This window comes from Peromyscus leucopus, chromosome 3 (genome assembly GCF_004664715.2).
Source record: "Peromyscus leucopus breed LL Stock chromosome 3, UCI_PerLeu_2.1, whole genome shotgun sequence".
In the NCBI taxonomy this organism is placed as follows: domain Eukaryota; kingdom Metazoa; phylum Chordata; class Mammalia; order Rodentia; family Cricetidae; genus Peromyscus; species Peromyscus leucopus.
In genome coordinates this window covers 107,117,802-107,135,437 of record NC_051065.1, presented here as the reverse complement: position 1 = coordinate 107,135,437, position 17,636 = coordinate 107,117,802, and the positions used below count along the sequence as shown (strand labels likewise).

At 54.7% G+C, this 17,636-nt stretch overlaps 1 protein-coding gene across 3 annotated transcripts in view; it reads right to left on the bottom strand.

Annotated features, from left to right (window-relative positions):
- The window catches only part of Fbln2 (fibulin 2), a 62,732-nt gene that overhangs the window by 29,367 nt on the left and 15,729 nt on the right, over positions 1-17,636 (bottom strand). For all 3 annotated transcript variants that reach the window (XM_028854742.2, XM_028854756.2, XM_028854749.2), the window contains one exon: positions 8,771-10,065. In XM_028854742.2, the coding sequence (XP_028710575.1) occupies positions 8,771-10,065 (1,295 nt within the window). The remainder of the gene's footprint in view (positions 1-8,770; positions 10,066-17,636) is intronic.

The following is a 17,636-nucleotide window of genomic DNA, read 5'->3' as shown; positions in this document are numbered from 1 at the left end:
GGAAGAGAGCCTGGAGAGGCAGAAGCCTGGAATCGCCATGACATGCTGGCCTGACTGCTTCTCAAGCTACAGCCAGAGCTGATGCTCTCCAGGTTTCCTAGTGGCAGCTGAATGGCCATCAGTCCCCTCGCCCCTCACAGGATGCTATTGGTCCCCTCAGATCCAATCAGGCCCCTTCATGAAACTGCTTCCCAAGGGCTTTTGCTCAGTTGGGAGGGGTCTTCACAGGGAAGGGAGCTCTGGTTAGGAGTCAGGACTCCTGGTTCCATCTCTGAGCTTGTTGGACCTTTGGTAGGCTCCTTACCTATCCCTGGCCTCTTCAGGGTTCTAGTTGTGTGTCTGGGAATGGGAAGGAGTAGGGAAGTCAATACACCCAGCAGCAAGGTCAGGCCCACTACACGCTTCCTTGGTGCTTTAAACTGTCTGAATGAACTGCCAATATTTTTACATGTTAGGAGCTTCCAGATGAAATTCCAGATCCCGGGCTTCTGGAGAAAACCCAGAGCGATCATGCTCAGCTTCTCCGGCCCAGAAAACAACAGATCCAGAAGCTTCCATACAAGTGGGATCTGACCTCCTACCAGCTCGGCATCTCTAACTGCTTCCAGGCCAGCAGCCTCCCAGAGGTCTGCTGGTCCCTGGGCATTGAGCCACAGTCAGACCCCAGGAGGATAGGCCTTCACCTCTGCTTCCTTCTGACTCCCAGGCACCCAGCACAATCCAGGAGTGTGGCCCACAACCATGTCAGTGCATGAGTGGAGAAGGCAAGAGGATGGGGCTGAAAGGAAACCAGAGACCCATCCCCAGCTAAGTGGCTCTCTAAGCATGAGCAGGACAGTCAGACCCTGTGTTCAGCTTCCCAGACTCCACCACCTACATCCCGGAGAATCTGGCTCTCTGGCCCCTGGAGTGAATGCTGCAAGGAGGCCCAGGCCAGAGGCCAGAGAGGAGCCGGCCGTCTGCCAGCTGTGCCCCAGCCCTGCTCTGCCCAATGGGCCCAGTGCCCTGTCATAGTTCCAGAGCCTCCATTTGCTTTGACAGCGTAGTTGGGCACTCAGGAGGATGGCATACAGGGCTACGAAGTACCAAGGCAAAAGGCCAAGTGGGTAGTCAGCACATTTCTCTGCTTCATTGGCCTTGGGACCTGGGACAGTTCCCTTAACCTCCCTGGGTCTCAGTCACCCGTCTATAAAATGGGTATAAAGATGGCAAACCCCTGAGGGTGTCTCAAGACATGAATAGATCCGTACTCAGCCAGAGTTGAATCCAGCACCTGACACATAATCCACCCGCTTGCCCTTGGTAATGGAATGTCACCTCACAGCTAGGCAACACTACAGGTAGAAAGGACTGGAGGCTGGGCATTCGCCCACAGCTGGCAAAGGTGTGTCAGGGGAGCACAGTGTGAAGGACAGGCCCCGAGGAACACTTAGCTGGAAGGGAGCACAGCACAAGGAGGGGGCAGGCAGGGAGGAGCACTCAGCTGCACATCTGGAGGCAGCTGGAATGACAAACACATGGGTGGGGCAGGAAGTGTGCAGCTAAACACCCCAGCCCATCCCCAGCAGGCCTGGCCCTTGGCTCTTTCTCAGGAGGGACAGGCTTCTGACCAGCAGAAAAGACACAGCTCTGTTCACACAAAAGCACAAATCCACCCTCCTTGCACTCCCCAGAGCACAGCAACCCCCCTGCAGGGAAGGCAGGGAACACACCTACAGCTCTGTAACCACTCTGAGCTGGCCCACGTCTCATCAGTAGCCCTAACAGCCGGGCGGTGGTGGCGCACGCCTTTAGTCCCAGCACTCGGGAGGCAGAGGCAGGCGGATCTCTGTGAGTTCGAGGCCAGCCTGGTCTCCAAAGTAAGTTCCAAGAAAGGCGCAAAACTGCACAGAGAAACCTTGTCTTGAAAAACCAAAAAATCAGTAGCCCTAACAGGACTTCTTACATCTTCCACATACAGAACTGAGGCTCAGAGAGGGTGAGTCCCTTGCCTTTGGTCACACAGCCTGGAGGAGCAGGGCCTGGAATCCACTCTCTGAGAGTCAAACTGGGCTCTTTCCCAGTGTAACTCAACACCACGCTGGGAAGCACTGTGCAGTCACGGGGGGGGGGGGGGGGGGGGTGAGGGCCCTGCAGAGTCCTGCAGAGTCCTGCTGCCTTCCGGTGGCAGGACTGCCGTAAACCCCTTTTACAGGGCAGCCAAGTGATTTACCTGAAGGTTATACAGTAAGAAAGAAGTGAGTCATCCACGCAGGGGATCCTCTCAGCAGGCTAGGCAGCAAGAGCAACAGCACACCCTCTGCCCTTGTGGGGATCATGGGGGAAATGCTTTTGTTGTGGGGAGCAAATAGGATGGGGCCCCTGAAGCCCCGGCCACAGTGCTGAGGGCGGGCACTCAGGGGTAGAGAGACCCTTCACTCTCTTGCCACTGCTCATTCCCCGGGGCCTGCTGAGGACTTTGTAGCCGCTCTCCTCAGGTCACTGGGCCTGGGTCAGCCTCCCGACGGAGCTGGCTATGGACAGCATCACAGGCCGCAGCGGCCCTGGGGATGAGGCTGCACACCAGGACCACCGTGCACTCTTTCATCTTCGGGTTAGCACAGGCTGCAGCATGTCAGCTGAGGATGAGAAACCATGGAGAGCAGAGAGGAGTCAACGCAGGTCAAAGACAAGGCTATGGGGAACAGGGACAAGACAGCAGAGCAGAGACAAGGCCATGGGGATCAGACCAGGTGGAGCAGAAATGAGACCATGTAGAGTGGAGACAAGACCATGTGGGGCCGAGGGGACATCTGTGAAGAACACCAGAGGCACCAGCAGTGTCATGGCTTGGGAGGGTGGCAACCCCACAGTCCCGGAGGTGGCACGTGGCCAGGAAACCCCAGTAGGGAGGTTCCTGAGTACCCTAGAATCTGGAACCCACACTTCAACAGGCAAAAGGGAGGTGAGTAGCAGCCACAAGCTGAGAAAGCAGACAGGACAGGATGTGGTGTCCTAGCAGGATGAGGATAATCTGGAATTAGATTTGAATGATTTTTGCATAGCTGTGAATATGTTAAAAAGCCACTGAACTATGCATTCAAATACAGGGGACCTTATGGTCATAAATGTGATCTCAATAAACCTGCTTTTAAAGAAAGACATTAAAGAAACAGAAACTTTAGAGAAACCTGGTCCCCGTGGAGTGACAGCCCTGAGAGACACCATGAGGACATCCCACTTATGGAGAAGACAGACTATTGAGAGGAACTTTGATCCCCATGGTCTTGTTCCCCCAGGCATGGTGGTGTACATCTGTGCCTGATAGTTTGTATTGTCAACCTGACATAATCTGGAGTCACCCGTGAAGAGGGAATTTCAATTGATCCCACTGGCCTGAGGCCAAGTCTGGAAGACATTGTCTTGATTGATGATTGATGTGGAAGGGCCCAGCCCACTGTGGGCAGTGCCGTCCCTAGGCAGGTGAGTCTAGATGACATAAGAAGACTAGCTGAGCATGTGTCTGAGGTTGAGCCAAGAGGCAGTGTTCCTCCATGGTTTCTGCTAAAGTTCCTGTCCTGACTTCCCTCAATGATGGACTGTGACCTGGAAGTGTAACCCAAATAAACCCTTTCCTCCCCAAGTTGCTTTTGATCATAGTGTTCAATCAAAGCTACAGAAATCAAATAGGGCGATACCATTAATTCCAGAACTCAGGAACCTGAGGCAGGAGGATGGCAAGTTTGGAGCCAGACTAGGTTACACAGTGAAAATCTGTCTCAAAGAAAGCCACCAAAGGTCCAGCCTTGGCTTCAGACCCTCACTGTGGGGACAACTGTAAAATGTAACCAGTGCCTATAGGGAGGAGAGAGCCTAGGAAACCCATATGAGCTACCTGTGAGTCCTCCGTGGGAACTAGAGCCCACGCTTCCCACAGGGAGGCAGGGTCTACTTGTCACCATCTCTGCTATGACCTTCACAAAAGCCCCCTAACCTGGGATGACAGTTCCTGCTCTCCGTTAAATGGGATGTCCCCCATCATTTCTCTCAGAGCTGTTTCACTCCATGCTTCAAACAGTGACCCGGAGTAACAGACCCAAATCCAACTGCCAACCACTGGCGGTGACACCAGAGCTGAGACAGAGGGTTAGCAGCAACCAGTCTGTCCCGTGGGAAGGGCTGCCTCCCTTTGCCTGCTGAGTGGCTGGCCTGTGGTGTGTGAGCCCAGCACGGCCGTACCTGCCTGTCATTCAACAACACCGAGCAGAAGTGTCATTTCCTGGAGGCCTTCCCATTTCTAATGATCCCCAGCATGCTCTGCAGAGAAGCTGACAGATAGACCAACGAGGGCCAGCATGGCAGGTCCGCAAAACAGAGGCAGAGCACCAGCATCATATCGCTCAACTTCCCCTAAGGACGCTAAGGGCGCTGGATCCAGGAGGCCCCAGCATAAGCCCCGGACAGCAGGTGCTCCAGGCCCGTACACGAGCCAGCCTGGCCTCTGCACAGCCATCTAGGCTCTAGATCGTCTCTAGACTACAGTCACGCATCCCTATGCTGTGTGACCAGCTGTGGCACTGCTGCTTAGGGCATAAAGACCAAACTGCACGTTCCATACAGTTCAGTTCCAATTCTTTTCTCAGATGTTTGGTAACCAACGCCGGGGGAAGCACGGACCATGAGGTCCCCTGTGTCTCCAAAGCTCTGACAGGAAGGTCAGCACACTCACTACAGCTGATGAGCCGCAGACGGGGCCTTGCGAGGACATCGGAGGCTGCAGCAGTTGGGGAAGCCCCAGGCTGCCCTCCACACGACCACCACCCCAGCAGCCCTGGCACTTCCAGGCCCTGTGAGCTGGCAGTAGTGGGGAATGGGATCGGCAGAGCCCCAAGTGGAGACAAATCATCCACAGCCCGTCATCCTTGCGACTTCCGTGACGCCTCACAGGTTTCAAACCCCTGTGGGCTAAGGCAGGCCCAAACCTTTTTGGTAAGCAGAGTGCCGAGGATAGGCGGCCCTGCACATGCTCGGCTGCACTCTGCCACCAAGCTATACCCTGCGCTCTTCTGTTGCTTGTTTTTCCTTTTGTGACGGAGTCTCAATACATTGCCCTGGCTGGCCATGATCTTGTAGCCCCACTGTTCCAGCCTCCCAAGTAACAGATTATAGCTATGCCCCACCGGGCCTGGATCTGCACCCGAGGATAGGCACGGTGCCCTGGGTTTGGTTCCCGCCCCTGCACCAACAACTCTCCCTCATATCAGCTGGAGGATACCTTCTTAATCAAATGTCATCCCTATTGGCTGGAGGAACTTTATAGACACTCGCCCTGCCGGGAACCCCTTCTCTCACAGTCCTCCAGTGGCCACAACACTAAGCACAGGCACTCTCCCCTCCCCCCCAGCAAGCCTCCCTGACCCACAAGAGAAGTCAGAGCCCCCTAGACGGGCACAGGACACCGCCGCCTCATGCCCAGTCTCCCCTCACCGAGGCCATCACATCTGTGACGACTGAGCTTCTGAAAGTCACCCAGCGCTCCCCAAGAGCAGAGAATTAGTATCTATCTCAGTGAAGGTGACCAGGTCTCAGAAGAGGGTCACAGGACATGGCAATGCAGACTTCAAGATGATCCTGATTCTGCCGTTTCCTGTCACCATGTCCACAGGCCAGAAGAGAGCTCTGTAGAACCCTCTGGGCTTGGGTGGGGACAAAGGGGCTTAATAATCACTGAGTTCACACACTAGTGCCCAGAGGACAGTGCCTGGGACAGGTAGGAGCTGGCACCTGAACTGGAGCGTCAGTATAGACACCTGCCCTGCAGAGTGAGGCCCCAAGGAAGGGGCCCCTTCCCGCTCAAATTGGTCTCTTCAAGGCCAAGGCCACCCCCTGCTGTTTCTACAGCTCCCTCTGCTATGCCAGCCCAGCAGACACAGCACCCTCCCAAAGTCCCTTGAGTAACAGCAGAAACAGACATCAGAGCCCCTCTCCACGGCCCAGAGAGGCAGGCATGTGGCTTCCATTTAGACTACATCTGGACATGCTCAGAGGCAGGGACAGCCCAGCTGAAGCAGTGGGGATCCCTGGTACAATTCTGACTCCCAGGCAGGACCCCCGCCCCGGTAGGAAACCACCTTCTCCAGGCCCCAGGGCTGCCATGGCAACAGGGCCGGGGTCATTTCCGGCATGCCTCTCAGTAAACCTAGAAGGTTGAGAAGGGCAAAGCTGTCTCTCCCAGCTTCTCCCCTGCCGTGGCCCCAAACTCCCCTCCAATAGCAGCCTGGAGACCCTAAGTTTCAGACCCAGCTTCCCTCAGATGCTTGGCAGGCCACCAGAGCCCCACCCACGAGGCCTGCTGTCGCCCACCCTCACCAGCTGCATGCCCCGCTGCCTGCGCCTTTATCTGCTTAATGCACTCCACTCATTAGGCCCTGAGGGGATGGCTGGGCCCGCCTTGTTCTCTAGCCCTGCCCCTGACATAGACAGGGCCCCACAAATGCCTGCTGAGGAAGAGAGCTATGGCTGAAGAACAGAGGAGAGTAAAGTCAGTAACATCTCCTAATGCTCGGTGAACACTCCGCGCCATGCCGCAGACTGCAGCCACCGAGGAGCTCCAAACAGCCCTGGAGCAGGGCTTCTACGCTGTCTGAAGATGGAGAAACTGAGGCATAAAGGGCCAAGCCATTTGCCCATGGTGAGCAAAGACTGAGACTCTGGTCAGGCCCAGACTTCCGGGTCCTGTTTTAAACCTACTCCTTCCTCCCTAGCTGAAGCTGCAGTACCAGCCTGGCCCTGCTGACTATAATCTTCTGGGCCTTTGCATGAGCTGGGCCCCTGCTGGGATGGCCCTGCAGCAGATGAGGGTACTCCAGGCCTAGTCTCCGGTGGCAGCCCAAACACAGCTGAGAAGGCCAGGCAGGAAGATCCACCAGGTGAGCAAAGCTGGTCCCAGATCCCACGGAGCCACAGTGGAAGCCAGGGCTGTTCCTATTCTGGAAACCTAGAGGCTGCAGGCTAAGGGCACTGAGCCCTCCCACACACGTGCACTTCATTAGACCTTCCCTGCCCCCTGCACTTCCAGGCTCAGGGCTGAGAACAGCCTGGGCTCCAGTCCCAGTCAGTTACAGGCCTCCTCTACAGCCACACCTCCCTAGCAGGCTGGGAGCAGGGAGCCACGGGAAGGAAAGCAGGCTGGAAACAGAGGTACTGGTGGTATGAGGACCACAGGCCTGAGGAGCCTCACAGCCCCCAATGGCACCCTTGCTGCCCATATACAGGTTCCAAACACAGCCCATGCCCAGCAAGTGCCATGGGGCACATCATAGATGGACAGACACCAGGCGGGTGAAAAGCCCACTCACAGCCACAAAGCTTGAAGCCACAGGATAGGAACGTGGTCACAAGGTGACTGTCTCAGAGCCCCTCACATCCACTCTGCCTGAAAGCCTTCCCAGACCCTCCCCTTGCATCCATCCCTCAAAGCCTGGGGCCCAGCGCCACACCAGCCCATTCCTGTCTTCCCAGGGCCATCAAGGCCTGCTCACAAACAACCCTACAGTATGGGACTGATCAAGACACAGGCTCTGGCCATGGGGAAAGCTTCTAGAGACCACACAGTGTCCCAGGCACCTTTGTAAAGAAAAGGGGGAGAGAATAGAATTGGTGGGTTGGAGGGAGACAAGACCCAACTGTTCAGGGAAGACTTCCTGGGGGAGGTGCTGTCCGAGCTGGGAACGATGCCGTTAGCAAACACTGAGAACAGCGGGGGGATCAGATTCTCAGGGAGACGCTGAGTCAACAGGGGTGAAGAAGAACGAGGAAGAGAGGAGGTAGACAGTGGTCTCCCACCGGTTCCATCCATCATCCCACATTTATAGAGCGCCAACTATGTACAGGTGGTCCTGGAGTCCTTGGGCTCAGCACCAGATCTGGCTGGTGTAATGCTAAACATCAGAAAACCATAAGCAAGGACCCAAGTCATTATGTCTATAATGTCAGCTTTGGCTGAGCGAGGTCAAAGCTGCCAGAAGGCAGGCGGGTGGCAGAGAAGGCACCCTGAGGAAGTGACCTGTCACCGAGCAAAGGACTATGTCATCCAGACACCCGGAAGAGCATCTCGGACAGAAGCAGCGTTAAGTGCAAAGGTCCCAGGGCCGGAGGCTGCCTGGCCAAGAAACCAGTGGGCCTAAGCCGACTATGAGAGTATAAGGGGTCAGAGGAGGAGGGGGGAGGCCACTGGGCAGCTGAAAAGGACACATGGACACCACAAGGACTTTAGCTTCTACTTTGTGTAAGGCGTGAGCCACTGTAGCGGCACTGAGGGGCCTGACATGTTAACCAGACTCCTGGCTGGAAGGAGCAGCCGAGGTAGAGCCACAATAGAACATGTCCCCTCTGCCACCAGCCTACCGCTGGGCCTCTGGAGGAGGACATTCATGGACAGTGGACCAGATCTGCAGAGCCCTGTGACTCCTGCTAAGATATCCCTGGACTCCAGTAGGCAGGATCGTAATCTATTCTGATGAAGAAAACCTTCTGTGCCCTCAGTCAGAGCCCACCAAGGGCCCTGTACTCCTAGACAAGGACCTCTCCGTACCCCTTGGTCTCGGGCCTATGAGAGGGCAGTGCTGAGAACTCCCCTGGCCAATGCCATTCTGTCTTAGGCCTGCAAGAAAGCACCATGGGAACCTCCACCAACCCACACCACTTTGTCTCAGGCCTGTGAGGAACCCATAGGGAGCAACAGTTCCTTCCAGGCTCAGTGGCCCTGCAGGGACACAGGAAAGGGCCTTACCATCAGGACCACCTCTGGGGACAGAATGTACTGAGTTGGGGTCCGTGTCCTCTTCTGCCTGGGATGGAAGTCGCGACCGCGGATGGAGGGGTTGTTCTTCAGGCACCTCTGGGGAGGGTGTGACCTGGGCTCTGTCAGGCGGCCGTGTGGATAGGATGGGGTGGCTGCTGGACTTCACTGGGTCCCCAGGAGAGCTGTCTGTGGTCAGAGACGGAATGAGACCAGCCGGGCTTAACCTAGGCAGGGGTGCAGCCCCCTCCTGCCCTGCGCTGGGAGGAGTGGCCTGGACATCAGGAATAAAGTTCTCTTCCAGTCCTGCCTTGGCTTCAGCCTCCTTCTCTCGGGCAGGGAGGTCAGGGATGGCTGGAGGTATTGTAGGCAAGCTGTTCAGCCTTCCAGGGCCACCTGCTGCTGGTGGCTCAGTGGCTACCATCTCCTCCACTTGCTCCTCCTCTTCCTCATCAATGTCCAGTGTCACTCTCCTGGCTTTGGCCTGCATGGGAGCTGGGGGACCCAGGGCAGCAGCTGCTGTGGGTCTGGCGGGGGCAGCTGGCCTGGGAGTTGCTCTAATGGAGGATGGTGGCAAGTTCCCACCTCCCAGAGCAGCTGGGGGGCCCTCTGCACCTGCCTGGATCTCGTTCACCGTGGCCACGGTGGTTTCTGCCTCGGCCACCTCCTGGTCATAGCTGTAGGGGTCTTCGTACTGTCGCTCAGAGTCACCCTCCTCTGCATCTGAGAAGTTCCCTTGGCAACCAGGGAGCTGGTAGCAAATGAGCTCACCGCCAGCATCCGGGCAGTGGCAGGCCCGGCAGGGCGAGAGGTGGACGGTGTGGCCAGCGGCATACTTACGGCCACTGTGGACACAGCCCACCTGGCCACACTGAGGACAGCTGTCAGCTACCTCCACAGCCTCGATGCAGTTGGGTGGCAGCTCAGGGCACAGCATAAACTGGCAGGTGATCTTGCCGCCCCCCGGCGGGCAGGAGCACTCGGTGCTACCGAAGTCCACAAAGTAGGACTGGCCGGCAGGCACACGGCCATCCGCGAAACCTCCATGTACGACGCAGTCGTAGTACTGGTAGCCTTCACAGGCACAGCCCTGCTGCACACAGGAGGCACAGCAGGCTCCTGGCTCCAGTGCCTCCTCGATGCAGTTCTCCAGGGGTGGGCACTCCGCGCCTGTGCAGTCCTGATACGGGACTGCCATGCCCGGGCTTAGAGTCAGGGCTGTGACCAGGGCCAATGCCAGCCATGCTCCTGCAGACTCCTGGAGCAGCATCATGTCTTGAGAGGCCCTGGAAGGATGGAGAGGAAGCCTGTCACACCAAGGGACACACAGAGCGATGAGGCACACGCCCCAGCGTGTGTACACACCGCACACAGCCACCTCCACCTCCAGGCATGCCCCTCTCCCCACATCCATGCATCCTTCAGCATTCGTTCTCTCTCTCTCACAGACAGCCACAGCAGGGAAGATGCAGGCACCTGAACATGTGTCACTCAGGTGCCACGGATGCTGAAGCAGGTCAGCAATGTGGCCCCACATCTTTGTGCTCGAGGTGACGTGAGCCCTCTGCGTCATCTAGCCCACAGTCACACACACACACACACACACACACACACACACACACACACACACACTAATGTAAAAGCAAGCAAGTACACATGAGTACATGCTCACTCAGTCCAGCACTGTGGTCTCACCCTGCCCAGTCACCCAGACACACCCGTGGATCATCCTGCACACACACTCCCATGCCCATGTCTGCATACAGCCACTAGAACAGTTTTCCTCCTCCAAACACTTGGCTGGGTTCCCAGTCATGGCTGCCAGCCAGGGGATGTGGTGAGGGGCACAGGACAGGAACAGGCCCCCTCTGGGCTTTGGCACAGCCCTCCAATCCTGTGTATACTGCATCCCCAGTGCTCAGACTCCAGAGCTCAAGACCATCTACCTCACGAGACCCTGGAACTCCAAGGTCAACCTTGGATGCTCCCGCCACCTCATCACAGCGCCTTGCTGCCTCTGTCCTGTCCATCCCTAAGGCCAGCTCTCCTCTGCTCTGCTGCACCAAGCCAGAGTGATCCAGGCGCCAGCCACTTCCATGCTGCCTGGCTTCCATCACCAGCAAGAAGAGGCCAGTACCCACACTATGCCCAGTACTAGTGGGGTTCCTCCCACCAATCACGAATGCTCCCAGGAGCCTCCCCCTTCCTGCTCCCTGTTCTCCTCAAAGTCCTCCACAGCCACTCAAACGCCATCTTTCCACCAATCCTCGCTCCTGCAAAAGGTACCGATACCCACAGGCACAGTGACTCAGCATCAGGCTAGACCCTGGACAGCACAATCCCCTGAAGTCATGAACAGGGACTCTCACACTATCAGTTCTGATGGTACCTGGTGTGTGTGTAGGGGGGAGGGGGTTGCACGCGTGAATGTATGTAGGTATGTATGCATGTGTTTCAGGGGAAGCAATGTGTGCATATGTGTATATGTGTGAGTGTGCCTGTGTGCCTGTGTGTAATGTCAAAGAATAACCTCAGGATTTTGTCCTCAGAAACACTGTCCACCTCCTTTGAGACAGGGTCCCTCACTGGCCTGGAGCTCAACCATTATGTTAGACCAGCTGGCCAGTGAACTCCAGGGCTCCTTCCTTCTGTCTCTCCAGAGCTGTGATTACAGGCACATGGCACCATGCCCAGCATTTTACATGGGTTCTAGGGATTGAGTCCAGGTCCTGGTGCCTGCCTCGCTGACCGGGCAAGCCCAGCCCTGCTTTTTATCGTTTAGAAAATACAACAAAGTATAGTCCCTGGGTCTCAATATATGTCAATTTGTTTTAGGGCAAGATTTTATTTATTCATTCATTTATTTATTTATAGACAGGTCTCACATTGTAATAGTGGCTGCCCTTGAGCAAAAGAGAATCCTCCTTCCTCAGCATCCCAAATACTAGGGTAACAGGTCTATACCACCATACCCAACTCTCACTTTAAACATTAAGATAGACAGTAACTTCTTAAAGATCTGGGGTGAGAAAGAGGAGAGAGGGAGAGAGAGAGAGAGAGAGAGAGAGAGAGAGAGAGAGAGAGAGAGAGAGAGGTGAGCTTTCTGGAGAATGGACATGCTTGGGCTGCCCAGCTCCCACCCAGCCCAGGCAGGGTAAGTATGGCCTGTCGGCAAGGCCTGAGCCCCGAAGTCAGCAATGGAATAATGACAGGTGGTCACCAGCAGCTGGCAGGCATCTGTGCTAGGTGCGTCCAGGGACTGGTGTTTGTCAGCCAGTAAGATGGGCCAGCTGGCTGACCTCCCTGGGCTGATGGCCGTGGGGTAAATGGTACATGCCCACCTGTTCCAGGCACTCCGTAAAACAGTGAACTGGGAAGGGTTGGGTTGGGAAGTCTGCTATCCTGGGGACTCAGGAAAGGCATCTTACAGGGGGTGGCATTTGACTGAGGCTGGATGGCTTGAGGAGGCCCAAGTGCGTTGGGCCAGGGGCAGCAAATGCACAGACCTGAGGCAGGAGCAGCGGAAGACAGGGAGGAACTCAGGCGGGAAGGAGGATGGGGCGGGGAGCGGGGGCTGGCCACAGGTGAGAAAGGAAAGGAGTAGTGAAAGCAGGCAGGTTTCTGCTGAGTGAGGGACCTGCGGGATGCCTGGCAGCCCAGGGGCCTGATGCCGACCCTGTGGACACCCTGTGTTGATGCAGTATGAGGACAGAGAGTACAGAGTGTGGGGTGGCCCACGGGACAAGGGAGATGGGGCAGGGGAGGGGACTTGCTATGAAGATCAAGTCTACCGAGTGTGTAGACATACAGAATCTGGTCAGGCAGGGAAAGGAGGAAAAGCGGGAAACGACAGATGGAGGGCCATGGATGTACTGGGGGATGTGAAGCCCTGTTTGGGCTAGGAAGAGCTGAGGAAGCCAGGAGGCATACCGTAAAAATGACATTGAAAGACAGAGCCTGTGTCCATGCCAAGTTCAGAATCTGAGGGATCTTTGGAGCCCTGGGGCTCACTCCAACTGACTCAGTCCTCGCCTGTTGGAGGATATTTGATCACACTGGGAACCCCGAGATTGCATTATTTACTGCAAAAACCTGTTTCTAGTTGGTCTGTGGCTCAGCCCTAGCACACACCTTTCACCCAAGAGCTTTCTGATTCAATATTGTAAACAGGACTAAATAAAGTCAACCATGAGTCAAGAGGCAGCATGAAACCAGTTGACAGGGGGTAAACATACGGAAAAACCATAGAGAGTAAGAGGGAGTCAAGAGGACAGATAGAGAGACACGCAGGAAGTAGAAGGGAGGGACACTCGGTTGGAGGAGTTTGGTTTGAGACGGCACAGGGAAGGCGGGAGGGTTCAGGGACCTAGGTGAGAAGGAAGGTAGGCTGGATGCTCTTTCTGCCTCTCTGAGCTAGCGGGCTTTCACCCTAGCATCTGGCTCCTGGGTCTTCATGGGTAGAGTTGAACGATTGAGATTTTGTTAAAAACAACCCTCAACCCTCCAGAAGGTGGGAGTAGGAAGGAAAGGAAGCTCCAAGCAGCCTCCAGTCTCTACAAACCTCCAGTGAATCCCACAGGCCCTCAGGGGCCTTCACAAGCCTGCCCAGTTGTCTCAACCACACCTGGCCAGGGTCTCCCAGAGTTTCCCCTGTGAGCCCCACCCTCCAGAGGTGAGGTGTAGATAGGACACAGGCTAGAAGAGCATCATGTGAGGACAACTCCATCCAGTGTGTCCTGAAGCTGCCACACTGCAGGGCACCCCATGCAGCTGACATGCACTCCACACCCAGGGAGCACAGGGCTGGTCTTCGGGTTGGTGGGGTCCCTGTGGGAGTTACTGTCTGTCTGTCCGTCCCCAGCTGTGCTGCTCTATGCCAGGGAGGCTGGACTCTGCTGAGACTCCGTCTTGGTTCTCCAGCTTCCTGTCCAGTCAAGGGGAGGGACAGAGAGGCCAGGGTGCCACTCCTCCTCCCCTCTGGGATACTGTGGCTGTCCTCCTTTTTCCACGGCCACCGTTCCCGTCCCTCACTCTCCCTCCTCCTGTCATAGCCATGGTTGGCTCCCCGTGGCCACCCCTTGCCATCCAGACCCAGGTGGCCACAGCTCCCTTTCTGCCCTGTCTGCAGCTCCAGAGGCACACCCCTTAACGGACCCCACAGCATGGAAAGTGGGCCCTCCCCCCCGTGCACCTTCAAAGTGGAATGCTAAGTGGGAAGGTAGGAAAGAGAACAGGAACGCAGTCACTGAGGCAGCCCACGTGTAAGGCAAGCATGTTCCCGGGACAGGAGGACACATGCCCAGGGACCTGGGGGCTGGGCCAGCCTTGCTTACTTCCCAAGCATGAGGACCTGAGCTTGATTCCCAAGGCCTATCTAAGAATCTGGGTGCAGCCACACATGTACTGTATTTCCAGCTCTGGGGAAGAGAAGACGGGAAGGTCCCTGGGGCCAGCAGAATTGGTGAGCTCCAGGTTCTGTGAGAGACTGTGTCTCAAAACATAAGGTGGGGAGAGAGAAAGAGGAAGACACCCACCACTGACCTATGGCCTCCACACACAGGCACACTTGCAAATGTGCACACACATATACCACACACACACAGAGAGAATCTTTAATTTTTAGAAAACGTGTGCCTTGACTTCACATAGACAGGGCCTTTGGGATAGAGGCCCGTTCGGCAAAGTTCTCTCTCCCAGGGTACCTTTTGGAGATCCATTCTCCATATCCTTCTCCCACAGGCCCCTGGGTGAGCCAGATGCCCAAGAGGAACAGGTCTCTGGCATACCAGTCATGGGTGCTCCAGGATGTTGCTTAGACTACTGCTGGTCTCTCTGACTGGCCACAGCGCCTCCTTGTGTCCTCACTGTTCCAGACACTCTACACACCACAGCCCTCCAGTGAAGTGACTGACAAGTTAACCTCCACACTGTTACAGGACTCTGAGCTGGCAAGGGCACTGGAAGGTCAGAGTGGCCCCAGGAAGACATTCTATTGTTGCCAGATGAGAGCAATGACCACATTACGGCAGTCCCCAGCAATCCTCCTTATTCTCTGGGAAAGCATTTTTGGTTCCCCGGGGATGCCTGAGACCTCAAACATCTCCAACTCCTGCAATCCTTACTTTAGATCAAAGCACCCTCAGCAGGCAAACTTCCTCCTTTACTTACCCCTTCCCCGCCAACAAGCACTTCCTGCCTCTCTTTGTCACATCAATTAGCACTGTCAGCACTTCCGTGCTCTGGGGCCATGATTAAGTGGCATAGGGCCACTTAAAGACAAGCTCCATATCAAGTAACTACTAAGTAACTAGCGGGAGGGTAGTGAACACAGCATGGATCCACTGGACAGAGTGGCTCGGGTCCCATGCAGGAGGGCATTAAAGATCATCACTGGCCCCAGAATACACGCCATTTCAAACCTGCAATGTTTATTCCTGAGATTTTCTACTTGATATTTTAGGCCACTATTGGCTGTAGATAATTAAGCTGTGGGAGAAGAAACTTTCAACAAGGGAGTACTTCTGCATCTGTTACACAGTAAGACGAGTCCTTTGCTTCTCCAGTTCTCTGACAACTTGCGATTCTGACAAGAAGAGGTCTCCTAGAACTAGGAAATAAAAACCCAGGATACGCGGTCACACTGAGGTTTCAGAACAGCAATGAACACTAGGTCAGCATGAGTACACTCCTGCAATCATTAGAACATATTCACTTGCTGCGTTTCTGAAATCCTATTTTAACTGGCAGCCTGCACTGGATGGGCAGCTCTGGAGGAAAGCCTCAGCCTGGCGCTGTAGCCTTAAAACTTCTCAAGCATTTGGAAGGAATCTCCTTTAAATGACAGGCAGCCACAGAGAACCCTAGGTCTTACAAACAGCTGGGCTGACCGCAGGGAAATAAACACGAGAGCCCTTCTTGCTGGCTAGTCAGAACATAAGCAGTCAGTTCCACCTGGCCAGGGTGCCACCCTCAAGGCTGCCAGACCCATCCCCACATCCAACCAGAGGACAGCACAAGTCAGCAGCCAGGCCATCTGTACACAGGTCCACCCATGGGACCTTGTGTTAAGGTACCAAACTGAACACACTGCCCTGGACTGACTCAGCCTTTCTAGCTTGCTGGGAAATCTGAAAGCTCCTGGTCTTGATTCCACAAGGACTTGGGCTTCTCCTTTGAGACACAGTCTGGCCATGTAGCCTTAGATAGCCTGGCACTCACTGTGTAGACCAGGATGGCCTTAAATTTCAGGGCAATTCTTCCTCTACTTTACCCTCTACTTAGCAGCCACTGTGTCTAGCAACTAGTCACCCTCAGTGTGTCTGTCTCTTCAGATCCAACCAACAGCCTATAGTTCCTTAAACCTTTAATGGTGAGAGATGTGTCCCATGTCCCCATTGGCCTCAAGTCTGGGATATGGACATGTGTACACCCCCAGCAGAGCTCCGGGGACAAGGAGAGAAAACAGGGGTTAGGGTCTCAGCTTCAGCACAGCACAAGGCTACCAATGGACCTTGCAGGGTAAAGGCTCCGGAGCTCAGCCCTCACTCCACCAAAGACCAGGAAGAGCTACCTTCCAGCACACCAAGATGAGACACCTGCCAGCCAAGAGCGAGCAGCTGGAGAAGATACAGGTGTGAGTCATCAGCAGCCAACACTTCCCAACTGGGGTCTCCAGGTGAGAGGGAACTGGAGCCATGCAGTGCCTAGCACACACAGACACAGAAGTAAACACATGACACACACACACAGATCCACACATACAGAGACACACATAATACATGCACACAGACCAAACACACACGGACACACACAAATACACAGACGGAAACATACAAACATACACACAGACTCACATATACAGAGACACACAGAATACGTGCCTACACACAGACATACCACACACAGACACACAGATACAAACACACACACACAGACCCACACATAGAGACACATAGAATACATGCATACATACAGACATACACACACATAAACACACGGAGACACACATACACACAAATATGCACACACAGACACATATACACAGACAAACAGGAGAGAGACACACACACACTCACATACACACTGACAATGGCTTTGTTCTAAAATTGGCCAGAACCTACTTTTAATGCAGATGATCCTGGATTCACCCAAGGCCCAGAAAGATAAGACTATGTCTATTAAAACTAATCCCACATGCCCACACTCATCACTGCATGCTGCCCACTGGTAGAGAGGCCAATAAAGACAACCCACTTATCCAGACGATGGAATGCCACCAGCCTCAGCAAGGACATTCTGGCACAGGCCACCATGTAAATGCCCCTTGAGGATATGATGTCTAGTGACAAGTTAGTCACTAAAGAGTCCACACTTACACAGTGTGGGCATTGTGATGAGAATTAGACACACCCTTGGCAAAAGAGGACAGAGGGAGCCAAAGAGGTGACATTCCATCTGAGACTTAGCCAGCAAAACTATGTGCAGCCATCCAAAGGTCTGGGGTATGGCCATGGGCAGAGGAAATGCATGTGAAAAGGCCCCAGGCACAAATATAGACTCAGACAGAATGCTGATGGTGGGTGCCAGGACACAGAGGGAGCTGGTACTGAATGGCCAGAATTTCTGTTCAGGATTAAAGAGTCTAGAGACAGAAATAGAGCTGCAAGTACTGTAGCTGCTCTTAATGACACTGAGTCGCACACTCAAAAATGACAAATTGTGTGTATTTTTACAAAAAAAAAAAAAAAAAAAAAAAAAAAACACAAAAAACAGAAAACCACCTCACACGCACAGCTCAAACCAAAAGCCAAAAGAGAGTGACCAAGGCACAGAGAGGGGACAGGGAAGACTAGGCAGG